Genomic DNA, 12,447 nt, shown 5'->3' with positions numbered 1-12,447 from the left:
CTCAACATCCAACACTCACTCAAACCTACTTGTCACTTATTTTTGCCACAGACTCCAGCTTTAATTGCTTGTCCACAGTCCCTCCAGTGAAGCACATCACACGTAACGTGTGAGCTGAGGAAACCTCCTCAGTAGCTTGTTCACTTGAGCTGAGGTTAAGTTTCCCCTGGGTGACAGCGCGTGCTCCCCCTGTTGATCCTTGCGCTCCCTCTGGAAGAGAAAAGGAAACCTCAAAGTCAGTTTGCAGAGCTGACACCAGCCCCAAAGCTTCACTGCACTGGGATGGTTCCTTCAGGAGAATGCTGCTGCCTTAGGAAGCACCCACCATGGCACCTGGCTCCAGAACCACAAGGCTTTCAAAAGCTGATGACCTTTGCATGATGTGGTTACTGCCTGCCGCCGCCTCCTGAGGGTGACATCCTTCCACATTCTCAGTTAACAGCACCACTAACTCACAGTGACAACTCAGGCGTGGTTCTTCTGTCATCTGATTTGATTCTTTGACAGCATTAACGAAAAATTACCCACAAGGTAACGATCACAAGCAGCAGCAGGAAATAAGCACTCATTAAATGGTGGTGCTGCTACTGGAACACACATGAAACCTGCAACCGGCTGAAGGACAGCACAGTACCTACAGTTACTTCTAGTCTGCTCCTGAAACTGGCTTGGTTTGAGTGTCAGATAGCTGGGAACCTCTTCAAGGTCAGACACAGCCTAAAACAACCCCTCACCTTCAGAGAGTCAGGACCAGCTGTAGCTACCTCATGTATCCTGGAAGGTCTGTTTGTTGTGAGTTTCACTGACACCACTGGTTATTTCTCTGCCATCCTGGCTCCACCTTCCCCACTGCAGGCACAAGAGCTACAGCGCAGGCTGGAACTTGGGACCCCTGACTTCCCACCCTCCAGATAATGCAGGCACTGGATCAGCTACTTCTTTATTTTCAGAATCAGAGCAGAGGCAGAAGCCCAGCTGCACTCTGCATCTCCCCAGTAACAATACAGCCCATATCTTGCACCGTACAAATGACTCTTCAACTAAACAGCTCCAGTTTTCACTCTGCTTCGTTCAGAACTGCCATGTAACACGGAGAAGAGCAGTGACTGTTATTGCTTCACGAGGGCTGAATCTTTAAAGGTGGAAAACTAAAAGACACCAAAAGAAATGGCCTAGGTGAGGGTCAACTGGCAGCAGCTGAGCTCTGCTGCAGGAACCTGACCCCACAGACAGAACCGTGGCTACTCTTTCACCATTATGAGGTACAAAACATTCAATCCCTTCCCACAGCCCTTTGTTAACTGTAACTCGACTGCACTCTAATTTAAGCTCCAGCTTAAAAACCAAAGGACTGCATCACTCCTGCAGCTCTGAGGGGTTACACCACTGGGTTGTTTAGTGAACACTGTCACTGCTGGCACATACAAAATGACTTGGAGCTCCTTCCTTCAGGAACACAAGAGAGGTCTGAGTGCCTTTAAGAACACAAGAGAGGTCTGAGTGCCTTCAGGAACATGAGAGAGGTCTGAGTGCCTTTAAGAACACGAGAGAGGTCTGAGTGCCTTCAGGAACACGAGAGAGGTCTGAGTGCCTTTAAGAACACAAGAGAGCCCCGAGTTACCTCTGCCTTTGCCACGCAGTCATAGAAGAGGCGGATCTCCTTGGCACAAGCTGTATCACTGAAGTCGTTCTGCTTCCAGCACGCCATCATCACAGACATCTCCGTAACACACGTGGCCTCTGGGAGGGAGAGACACAACCCGAAATCTCAGGCGCCCGCTGTTTCACACCCACGGCCTCCACAGATCTCCAGGGAGAGGCTGAAGACGGTGAGTGTGTAGAGAAAGCATTGCTAGAACAAAGATCAGCCCCTCTGCAGCAATCTAAGAGCCGCCTGTGTAAGAACTGAGCTTCTCAGGCTAATAACTGAGCCATACACGTGGGACAGCCCCGGGGCTACCGGATCCCCGCGGGCCCGCTGCCCGCCGCCCTCTCCCGGCGCTTCCCTGCAGGGGCGGCGCGGAACTCACCTCCCGCTTGCTCCTTGCGGTTGGCCACCTTGTCGGCCAGCGCCAGCGGCCTCGTGGGGCGGATGGCAGGAGGCCGCTTCTTCAGCCGCCACTGCCCCGACACCCAGCGGCTCACCCAGGCCGGGTACGCGGGCGCCGCCATGGCGCTCCCGGCAGGCCGTGCGGAGAGACGGCCCCGTGCGGAGAGACGGCCCCGTGCGGAGAGACGGCCCCGTGCGGAGGGACGGCCCCGTGCGGAGGGACGGCCCCGTGCGGAGGGACGGCCCCGTGCGGAGGGACGGCCCCGTGCGGAGGGACGGCCCCGTGCGGAGAGACGGCCCCGTGCGGAGAGACGGCCCCGTGCGGCCCGCCGGCCTATGGCAACGCGCCGTGGCGGCGCCGGCGCCTTCGCGCACACAACACGGCGCTTCCCGAGCGCGCAACACGGCCCCTTCGCGCACACACAACGCGGCCCTTCCCGCACACGCAACACGGCCCCTTTGCACACAACACGGCGCTTCCCGCACACAACACGGCGCTTCCCGCACACGCAACACGGCCCCTTCGCACACAACACGGCGCTTCCCGCACGCACAACGGCCCCGCGTCCGAGCCGTCCCCTCCCGCCGCCCAGCCCGCCGCTGGCGCCTCGGCACCGCCCCGTCCTCCGACACCCGCTCGGCAGGGATCGGTGCGCTGCTGGGGTTTCCCCCCTCAGGCTTCTCAACAGCCTTTTATCCCCTCACGGCAGCGTTGTGCTCACAGCCCCGTCCTCGGAGAATCAACTTGTGACACAAATTTCCTTCTTGCTGTGAGGTTTCAGCAAGCCCTTAAAAGTCCTCAGGTCACTGGGGCCAGTTCTGTGTGTCCCCACCTGAGAGAGGCAGAAGGCACAAGGAACATCTCAGTGGGTACAAACCGATTTCTGCACAGCACGAGAGACAAAGTAGATGTGGAGAAATGAGGAGTGAGACGTTGGGCTCTGGGGAGCTGAAGTACTAAGATGCCTGCCACACAGGAGTCACTGAACGAGCCATGTCAGGGCTCCTCTGGCACCAACAATGTCCCTTGTGCACAGCCTGCCACAGAGTAATCACTGAACAAGCCCTGTCAGGGCTCCTCTGGCACCAACAATGTCCCTTGCACACAGGAGGGCTCAGGAAGAATCAGTTTTCTTCCACAGGAAGGGTTCTGCTCTTGGTCCCTGATTGCATACAGAAGGCCAAACCAAAGCTGTCAGAAACTGTTGCTGGGGTTTTTTGCACAAGACGTGGCTTTGGATGAAAATCGACTCCACCTCCTGCTTACAGACACACAAAAAGCAGCACTCCTGTAGTCAAGGAAGTCAATAAGACACTGCAAACTTTGTTCCCTAAACACCAGCAAACGTGTACCAGAATATGCCTGTCTCATTACTAGAATCACTGCAGACTGTGTGTTCTGGTATGTCTGACCCTGTGAGTGTTGTTACAACACTTTTCTTACAAGTCCAATTTAAAGAGTATGAGGAGCCATTTTCCAGTAAAGAGGCTTTCTTTTGTCCCTCTTCAGGAGTACATTTCCATCTCTTCAGGCCTAAATTCAAGCAGTTTATCTGGAACTCCTGAAAAGTGCAGTAAGAGGGATGTTTTCCCACCTCCATTTGTCGACCAGCAGAGAAGGCAGAAAACGAGCTGACACCTTCAGATTAGCCTGGAGAGCTTGCAGCCTGCAACTCCAGACCTCAGAGACCTTGCAGATCCAAGGCAGGGACATGAAGCACTTTTCAGTGTTGCAGTTCATGTGAGGTTCAGCTACTCGTGGTTTTACCCCTCCTGAGACTCGCTTTTCCCTGCTGCACTTGCCTGCCACAGTTACTGACAAGGCTTTGCATGAGAACAGGAATGAGGGAAGAGGTGAATAGCAGGTTGTGAGAGAAGCTGAACTCCACTCCCTGTAAATCAGCCTCCCTTTCCCCCCTAAATTGCATTAGCTAATGGCAGCAGCATCTTAAAAAGCTCATCTCTAAAGTAATTCCAAGCCAAAGGTGGGGGTTGGAGGCTGAGAAAGGCAGGCTACACAAGGAGAATTGCAATAGCTTCCTGTCAGTTACTGCTGCCTGCATTAGGATTCCTTTTATTTGTTGGCATTTGGCCTGGGATTGGAGCATCAGCCCAAGAAATCCCTGAGCAGACAGACAAGGACGTGATGGCATCGGCACATGCCACGCAGAGGTGTCTGAGGTGAGGCACAATTATTCCTTCTAAGGGAGAATGTGTCACTACAGAAGAGGTTTGTCACTCCATAGCCAAGCCTCTCCAGAGCCTGTGTTTCGTACATCTGAGAGCACAGAGACAGGAGCAGATGGGACAGAAGTGCTGACTTTACAGGGACAGCAGAAAGCCAGTTCCCTCAACACACTGAGCAGTGAGCCCCACAGATGTTTCACTGCAAATCCTGATGTCAGACCACAAAGAACGTGTCAGATGTTCTTCACAGTTGTACTTTTACCTGTAAAGAACATGTTAAACTCTACCACTTCTTTACTTGGATCAGCATAGTTAAAAGCTAAGTCCAAGCCTGTGTTCCAGCCAGTCAGAACCCAACTGAACCACGGAGATTGAACTATTAGTATCGGATTTGGAAAGAACCTGACTCACCCTCATCTCCTTGGACTACCATTTAATTGGAGATGCCTTAAAAGTTAAGGCAACCCCCCCCTTAACTTTAGTAGTAAAACTAACCAGATTACTAAGCTTCCAGTCAGTTCAGACTTGTTCCTGCCTGCTGAGCTACTGTGTCTGGGCACTACTGGCACTAAATGGCCTTTATTAGCACAGATGCATTCATTAACACAACGACAGATGCAACTTCACTGTCACCCCCGGCCCTATTTCCAGTGCAAGCCTTACCTCATCTGAGCTGCCAGCCCTAACCCCCACCTCCCAGAGCTACTCACATCCAAATTACCTGATGCCTGCTTATTTGCTCAGAGATGTCACAAAGTATCTCTGATCCATTCCAAGATGCCCAGAACCGTCTCCAACTGAGACACTCCAGCACTTCAGGGTCTTTCCTGCAGTAGGGAACGTATTTAACAGCACACAAATTAGAATGCCAGTCGTGTCAGAGCTCTGGAACAAATCCTGCAGCTCTGCTCCTCTCCACCCTTCCTAATCCCTCTGTAGGGCCACGTATCTCTCGCTGCCAGCCCTGAGCCGCTGCACCGTAAGAGCAGAGCAGTTTGTTAAAGCCTGACCCGGGCTTTGGCTCAGCAGGGTCATATCACTAAAAGGATTTTGTCTCTGATGAATTTCAGCCCGCCAGTAGAGGCCTCTGGGCAGAATGAAGGAACCTGCCACCCCGTGTGTCTCCAATCAATGCAGCTTCTCAGAACATGCCTGCAGATCCAGCAACAACCTTGATTAAATCCAACCCAATGGATGACAAGCAATGACAAAGGGAGCGGCTCTCCAGGGACTGCAGAGTGTGCAGGGAGGGATGGTGAGGGAGGCAGATGGCTGCTGGCCTAACACAGGCAGTTAAACACTGATGGCCCTGTGTGGCCGTGTTTCAATTCAACTCATCCTCTTCCCAGTCCTTTAGGAGTTACTTGTTCTTCCCCTCCAGTTAAAACTGCCCTCTGCCAAGGTGCAGGAGGGGCATTTCTGCCGTGATCCTCCTCACTGTGCAAATCGTTTCCTGGGAAGAATCTCCTTCTCCCATCCCCTAAACATACCCATCCACTCTTGCTTTCTTTTTCATTCTACTACTCACCATCACAGAGGGCCCCAGAGACGCTTCAGTTTGGAGATCACTCCGGTGACAGAAACAAGGCAAATCTTGTTCAGTTCTAGGCATTGCCAGTGTTGGGAATCAAATCAATCACCTTCAGTGAGCTGTACATGCTTCCCAGAAATGGCAGTCCTTGCAAAAGGACAGAGAGCACAGGCTACTAGTTCAGCATATGGAACACCCAGCACATATAGATGTAGGTAAATAAACAGTATGCAACGTGCAGCACCAGGTGTCACAGTTTTGGCAGGAAAATGAGCACTTGGGCTTGCCCAAAGCGGTGAACTCCACCGACAGGTTTCTAACCTTCTCTCGGACGTTTGTTTCTCTTCTCTCACGGGCCATAAACTTCCCCAAGCTTGTCAGGTCACCTCTGAGACACAGCATCGACATAATCCACTAGAGTTTCACAGCAGCACTCGTGAGGATACGTCTATTTTTATCACATGAATGCTGGTGAACAAAGGTATCCTGATGCCTTTGAAACCCTCCCTCTACTCCCACAGTGAACAGGCAAAACCCAGGACAAGCAGCGAAGTGACTCACCCTGGTCAGCAGGAGCGTGCTGGGTTTACAGAGGAAGGAAGGGTTCACAGAGATAACCTCTTTATCCTCCTCAAGAATTGGTATCTTTGGTACAACTCCTGAGCAATCCCAGCTGTGTGTGTTTTTATGCATTCGGGCATCTGCACTCTGAGAACCTGATGAAGAAAGATGTCATGCACACTGTTCAGTCTGAGCATCACATAACCATGAGTGATGCCATTCAGCCAGCATCTTGCTGGCTTGGGTATAAGCAAGGAAGTGAGAAACCCACAGAGCAGTCAAGAACAGAAAGCAGAAGCCTTTTTTCAAAGCGTTAATGGCTGCTGCAGTGACCTTCCTCCTTGTCTGCGTTCACACACTGGCATTAGAGAGACAACCAGGATGGTAAATTGAATTCACTTTGGCTAATACTAGCAGTAATCTCTGCAGCAATCCCTTCAAATGCATCATTATGTCTATTAATTGCAAACTCTTCAGAGGTATTGACACAGCTTCTCCTCCTGGAGAGCAGGAACAGCACATTTTATTGGCATCTGTAGTAGATACATCCTATGCACTTTACTTTTAGGACCTCCAAGTTACAGACCAGGATCTAACTGTGTTAAGATATGGTAGTGATGTGAATCCATCTCAGTGCACCTGACTCTGCTCATCCACTTTAGCACAGACAGGCTGCAAAGTCTGGATCCAAACTGCAGACACTCCTGGAAAGGCACCGCTGCTAAAACGCATCTGTCTTTGCAGAAGGCAGCAGATAATGCAGACAAAGAACAAACCAAAAGCCTCTGAACTGCTGGCATTAAGGAGATAACAAGAGGTCAAGATTGGAGCTGGGATTTCAGATTTGATGGGAACTTAAAAGAACCAAAGCAAATTGTACTCTAGTTCTGCATAGCACGAGCTCATACGCTTCCTGCAGTGAAATGCCTTGTTGGAAGCTGTGAATGAAACACTTGAGCCTCTCATCCCACTGTACATATCGCCTGGTGAGCTGGCAAAAGAGCAAAATGGGGCAGAGGGGAAGTGGCTTGCCCGCAGCTGTGCAGCTACCCTGAAAAGCAGGAGCGTTTGAGGCAGGCTTACGTGGGGAGAAGAGACTTTATTGCTGCAGTTTCATAAGGCACAACTGCTCCCCGCAGACGTTTGTCTTCTGGAATTCCTTGGCTGGAAAAGCTGTTTGCAAATAGCAGCTCAAAGTTACCCTTTAGTGATGAGAAGAAATACTTGTAAAAAACGAGTAATGCTTTGGATTAAAACGAAACTCCCTGCAATACCTTAGGGCAGTGTGAAGAGGTGATCCTCTGCAGTCATGGAAGTCACAAGGAAACTCTACCAAAGGCAAAAGGAGAGTACATCCCCTTTTTTGCCTCTCACATTGCCACCTGCAAGGAGTGAATGGCTTGGCACCACAGAGGTGAAATTCAAGTCAGAGCAGTTGGCAAGATCCCCACTGCTGAAATCCAACCATAACGGAAACTTACTTCATGCACCAGAAAAAACAATCTCTGTGAGAGCTCTTCTTCTATCTCAAGGCAAACATTCGGAGCAAGGCAAGAATTCAGAGTCTGGAGTCTCAGTGTGCTTCCCAAATCAAGCTCTTACAAGGCAGGTCAGTGCTGCCTCGTCCTCCTGAGGAAAATCTCATGCATGTAGTCCCAAAATCTTCCCTGATGCGACTCATTGTGATGAATCATAGCAGTGAGGGCCTCGCCTTGATCAAGGCTTTGCCAATAATCCTGCAGCCACATCTCTTTCCAGCTGAAAGGAAAGGAAGAGGCACCACCATAAATAATTAAGAAACCCAAAGGAGCCTGCAGCTGTGACAGCACTGAAAGCATTTTCTTGTTTCACCTCAGAGGGAAGCCGCTACCCAATACCACATCCCAAGCCTCTCTGTCAGTGTTACACGGTGTCAGCAGAGCTACCGTAGCACCCACAAGACACAGGGTGTAACTGGGGATGTACTAAGAGATCCTTTAAATACAAAGCACTACTAAAAGTTACAGCTACCATCCCTTGAGGCTTTTCATTTTTGCTTCAAAAAGCATAGTACTGGTACCTTACCTGTCCCCCCGAGGGAGGTCTTCGACACTTCCAAAGCCAGGGGCTGGCATAGGACATCCCATGTGTTTGAACTGAGCTATGTGAGGTCTGGGAGCTGGAGTTTTCCCACGAGACCTTTTGTGTTCCTGCTCCTCTTTGACGCGGGTGTTCTCCCTGTCACAGATGAAACACTCGAAGCCGTTCAGGTAATTGGGCAGAGTCATGTCATTCACACCCCACTCGCGCCTCTCCAAGCTCTCCAGCAAGAACCGGTTTGTGATCCCACCCGGGTTCTTATACTCTAGGTACTTCATGTATTCCTCTCCATTCTTGTCCAGGAAGTTGAGGTACTTGGCCAGCTCTCGGGGGCTGTCAAAGTCATCGATGAGGATGATGGAGAGGTTGTTGGGCATCCAGTCGCGCACGGCCGGGGAGCCGCGGTACACCGGCACAGCGCCCACGTGCAGCGGGCGCCACAGCTTCTCCGTCATGTAGTCCTCACAGATGGCGTTCTCCAAGGCCAGGTGGAACTTGTACCTGCCGATGAAAGCCATGAACTCCGAATCCTCTGTGGTGGCTGTGGAAGTGTCTCTCAGGCGCTGGCTGGGCAGCTCGCGGTTATGCAGGCACTTCCCATAGGAGTCAACCTGAAACAACCACCACCGTCTTCACAACCGTTTGCGCGCCTGACGCTTGCACAAATCCCCAGCTCGGAGCACTTCCTAACTGCCTGCCCTCAGCTTCATTTTCACCCCGAGTTCTTTCCCTTCTGGCTATTCCTAGAGTCCCAGCTTTAACAGCTTTAGAGGAAATGGAGTGCTCAGTTTCAAAAGCAGCATAAACTGTGCCACAGACTAGGGGGGGTGGGATTGCACTGAAGCTTCACCCAAAACTGGATTTACCAGCAGATAAATCAGAAACAGAGAGGTAGGGAAAGGCATTCAACTCTCTCTGTGCCAGTGTAAAAGCCATCTTTCTACTCAGCACAGACCCAGTACTCTTCCAGACCGTTACTCCAGGCCGTTCCCGCCACACGGTCTCAGCAGGCTGGCAAAACCTTTCCTTTTGTTAGGCTGCAAAAACACTGACACAGGGAACTAAAAACACTGCCTATAAATGAAAGGCAGTGCGCTTGGAGTCTAGGGTCTGCTTCATGCTTTGACAATAGAGTCATGCTTTTAAGATTCTTTTGTCTTTGCCTCACTGCCGAGTACGTGATAAACTTGCACAACAATTGAATCACAACCAATAGAAAGGGCAGAAACGACCAGAACAAAGATGTTGCAGATGAAAACTAAAAACAGACGCTTTTTTCTCCCCCCAGTCTACCACCCTGCAGAATTTTTACGAACCAAAAAAAGCAGCACTGAGGGTTTTTTCTGCTCAGGAGAAGCTGTGTGATTTCAGCTTGTGAAGCTGCTCTGCACTCGCTGTCCCAGGGCAGTACCAACCACCACAAGCAATAGCACGGCCCTGCCACGGTGCAGGCGAGCAGCAGGTTCTCGCATCACAGGCCAGCCCACGCTGTGGGAAGGAACACGACCGCTTTCTCAGCCCGCCCGCCCCGCTACGCACCTGGATGTACTTCATGAGCTCCCGCACGTAGCGGTCCCGGTCGGAGGGCACGTCGCAGTGGGACTGCATGTAGAGCACCGGGGCATAGCCCCTCCGCCGCCACGCGTCCTTCTGGGCCAGGGGCACGGCCGGGCCGCGCAGGTAGCCGGCGCCGGGCAGCCACTGCAGCGTCAGCGGGTAGTCGGACTCGCGGCGGAACGTGGCCGTGTAGTTGAAGAGGCGGATGCCGGGCAGGTGCGACAGCAGGTAGTTGTTCATGGGGGACTCCTCGTGGAAGAGAGCCCAGGTCTGGTGCGGCAGGCGGGGCAGCGGCGCCTCGTAGGCCCTGAAGTCGGTGCCGTAGAAGATGAGGGCCTTGGTGCGGCGGTGCCGGGCCGCCCGCCGGCTCCGCGTCGCCAGGCACGACCCGCGCGGGCAGTCGATGCGCTCCGTGTCGCCGGGGAAGTGCGGGAACAGGCTCCCGCTCCACCACAGCAGGATGGGCAGCGCCTTGTTGCTCCGCGTGTCGTTGTTCCCGGGGCCGCGGTACGAGGCGGCGGCGGCGAAGGCCGCGCCGGGCGGCAACGAGTCCTGCGCCCAGCCCTCGGCCCCGCACGGCTCCGACAGCCCGGGCCGGGCCGCCTCCTCCTCCCCCGCGGCCGGGCCCGCCGCGGCCCCCGCCAGCGCCAGCGTCAGCCACAGCCCGGCCATGCCGCTCCCGCAGCGGCCCGCTCCGCGACGGGATGGCGGGGACCGCCCCGCCAGCGCCTCCCGCCCGTCACGGGCCGGCCCCGGCTCCCTCAGCAGCGCCTCCCTTCCGTCACGGGCCGGCCCGGGCCCCTCAGCAGCGCCTCCCGCCCGTCACGGGCCGGCCCCGGCTCCCTCAGCCCCTCAGCAGCGCCTCCCGCCCGTCACGGGCCGGCCCCGGCTCCCTCAGCCCCTCAGCAGCGCCTCCCGCCCGTCACGGGCCGGCCCGGGCTGCCTCAGCCCCTCAGCAGCGCTTCCCGCCCGTCACGGGCCGGCCCGGGCTGCCTCAGCCCCTCAGCAGCGCTTCCCGCCCGTCACGGGCCGCCTCAGCCCCTCAGCAGCGCTTCCCTTCCGTCACGGGCCGGCCCGGGCCCCTCAGCCCCTCAGCAGCGCCTCCCGCCCGTCACGGGCCGGCCCGGGCCGCCTCAGCCCCTCAGCAGCGCCTCCCTTCCGTCACGGGCCGGCCCCGGCTCCCTCAGCAGCGCCTCCCGCCCGTCACGGGCCGGCCCGGGCCGCCTCAGCCCCTCAGCAGCGCCTCCCTTCCGTCACGGGCCGGCCCCGGCTCCCTCAGCAGCGCCTCCCGCCCGTCACGGGCTCCCTCAGCAGCGCCTCCCGCCCGTCACGGGCCGCCTCAGCCCCTCAGCAGCGCCTCCCTTCCGTCACGGGCCGGCCCGGGCCGCCTCAGCCCCTCAGCAGCGCCTCCCTTCCGTCACGGGCCGCCTCAGCCCCTCAGCAGCGCCTCCCTTCCGTCACGGGCCGGCCCGGGCCGCCTCAGCCCCTCAGCAGCGCCTCCCTTCCGTCACGGGCCGGCCCGGGCCGCCTCAGCCCCTCAGCAGCGCCTCCCTTCCGTCACGGGCCGGCCCGGGCTCCCTCAGCAGTGCCTCCCGTCGGTCACGGGCCGGCCCGGGCTCCCTTAGCCCCTCAGCAGCGCCTCCCTTCCGTCACGGGCCGGCCCGGGCCGCCTCAGCGCCGGGAACGCAGCGGGACGAGCGGCTGGTGGGAGCACACAGGGCGGGAAAAGGGCTCCTGGGCGCAGGAAGGGGGCGGCAGGGGTTGCTGATGGCTGGAGGCGGGGCTGAAGCTCCCGGGACAGTGCTGTTCTGTGCCCCCTTCAGTAACGGGCCTGGGAGCAGTGTGTAAGGGGGGAAAGGACAAAGGAGGGAAAAAAGAACAAAGGGAGGGGAAAAAACTCCTAAATTGGTATTGGAAATTGGTTACACTACAAACATGCAACAGCAGCGGTGTAAGGAACAGTTTAACACTGGAAAGTCTCTTCTCTCCTCTGAAAAGCGATGTCTTGGCCCAGCCGGTCCTGCACAAGCTGTCCGCTGCTGTGACAGATTGCTGTAGGGCTGGCAGCGTGTACAGGAGCCCTGTGCTAGGCTACAGGCAAGTGCCACGGCCAGGACTGTATTTATCAGCTCCCCCAGCTCCCCTGCCCTCTCAGCTCTGAGCCGGAGCTCTAGTCTCTGAGAAAGGCAGACTGCAGACTAACTTCACCCTGGCACAAGGCAAAGGCAGACCAAAAAAACCCCAAATGTGTTAGAGAAAAGGGAAAACTGCAAAACCAAGAGCTCAGGAGGAGCAGAAAGTGAACAAGCCCTCATCTAAGCAACACTGAGATGAAACGGCACCGTCTGTGTGCTCACCCTTGCTGAGTTTCTTACCATCCTGCAGTGGGAACAAAGAGAGCCGAAGTGGGTCAGCAGCAGGGTGTTGGGCCTGTCAAGGATCATGAGAGCTAGCCCTTCCCCCTCCCTCCCCACAATACAGG

General features: G+C 55.2%; 2 protein-coding genes across 11 annotated transcripts; both read right to left on the bottom strand.

The window, feature by feature from the left end:
* Positions 1-36: 36 nt before the first annotated feature.
* Positions 37-2,264, bottom strand: CHCHD1 (coiled-coil-helix-coiled-coil-helix domain containing 1). The gene is made up of 3 exons (XM_062000841.1): positions 2,031-2,264; positions 1,622-1,740; positions 37-210 (listed from the first exon to the last, which is right to left on the bottom strand). The coding sequence occupies exons 1-3, from the start codon at positions 2,170-2,172 to the stop codon at positions 97-99; spliced, it is 375 nt and encodes a 124-aa protein (XP_061856825.1). The 5' UTR covers positions 2,173-2,264; the 3' UTR covers positions 37-96.
* Positions 2,265-3,243: 979 nt separating this feature from the next.
* Positions 3,244-11,575, bottom strand: FUT11 (fucosyltransferase 11). 10 transcript variants are annotated; one of them, XR_009819158.1, is made up of 9 exons: positions 9,948-11,575; positions 8,394-9,019; positions 7,604-8,087; positions 7,413-7,502; positions 6,330-6,484; positions 6,090-6,216; positions 5,766-5,915; positions 4,959-5,064; positions 3,747-4,499 (listed from the first exon to the last, which is right to left on the bottom strand). XR_009819158.1 is itself a non-coding variant. In XM_010206817.2 (3 exons), exons 1-3 carry the CDS (start codon positions 10,635-10,637, stop codon positions 7,940-7,942), a joined length of 1,464 nt encoding a protein of 487 aa, XP_010205119.2. In that variant the 5' UTR covers positions 10,638-11,575; the 3' UTR covers positions 6,504-7,939. The 10 variants fall into 10 exon arrangements, 1 of the variants encoding a protein (XP_010205119.2); XR_009819161.1 differs by having other exon boundaries at positions 7,811-8,087; XR_009819157.1 differs by lacking the exon at positions 3,747-4,499 and adding an exon at positions 3,244-3,309 and having other exon boundaries at positions 7,413-8,087.
* Positions 11,576-12,447: the final 872 nt, after the last annotated feature.

The sequence above is a fragment of the Colius striatus genome, chromosome 8 (genome assembly GCF_028858725.1).
Source record: "Colius striatus isolate bColStr4 chromosome 8, bColStr4.1.hap1, whole genome shotgun sequence".
NCBI classification, from domain to species: Eukaryota; Metazoa; Chordata; class Aves; order Coliiformes; family Coliidae; genus Colius; species Colius striatus.
The sequence above is the reverse complement of the archived record's forward strand: the minus strand, read 5'-3'. Positions and strand labels throughout refer to the sequence as shown.

Excerpts from the sequence above, each read along its gene's own strand:
- CHCHD1 (XM_062000841.1), bottom strand. The coding sequence starts at position 2,172 with ATGGCGGCGCCCGCGTACCCGGCCTGGGTGAGCCGCTGGGTGTCGGGG. Across the intron at positions 1,741-2,030 it reads CCGCAAGGAGCAAGCGGGAG|AGGCCACGTGTGTTACGGAG; the intron begins GTGAGTTCCGCG and ends TCTCCCTCCCAG. Across the intron at positions 211-1,621 it reads ACTGCGTGGCAAAGGCAGAG|AGGGAGCGCAAGGATCAACA; the intron begins GTAACTCGGGGC and ends TTTCTCTTCCAG.
- FUT11 (XM_010206817.2), bottom strand. The coding sequence starts at position 10,637 with ATGGCCGGGCTGTGGCTGACGCTGGCGCTGGCGGGGGCCGCGGCGGGC. Across the intron at positions 9,020-9,947 it reads AGCTCATGAAGTACATCCAG|GTTGACTCCTATGGGAAGTG; the intron begins GTGCGTAGCGGG and ends TGGTTGTTTCAG. Across the intron at positions 8,088-8,393 it reads GACCTCCCTCGGGGGGACAG|CTGGAAAGAGATGTGGCTGC; the intron begins GTAAGGTACCAG and ends CTTTCCTTTCAG.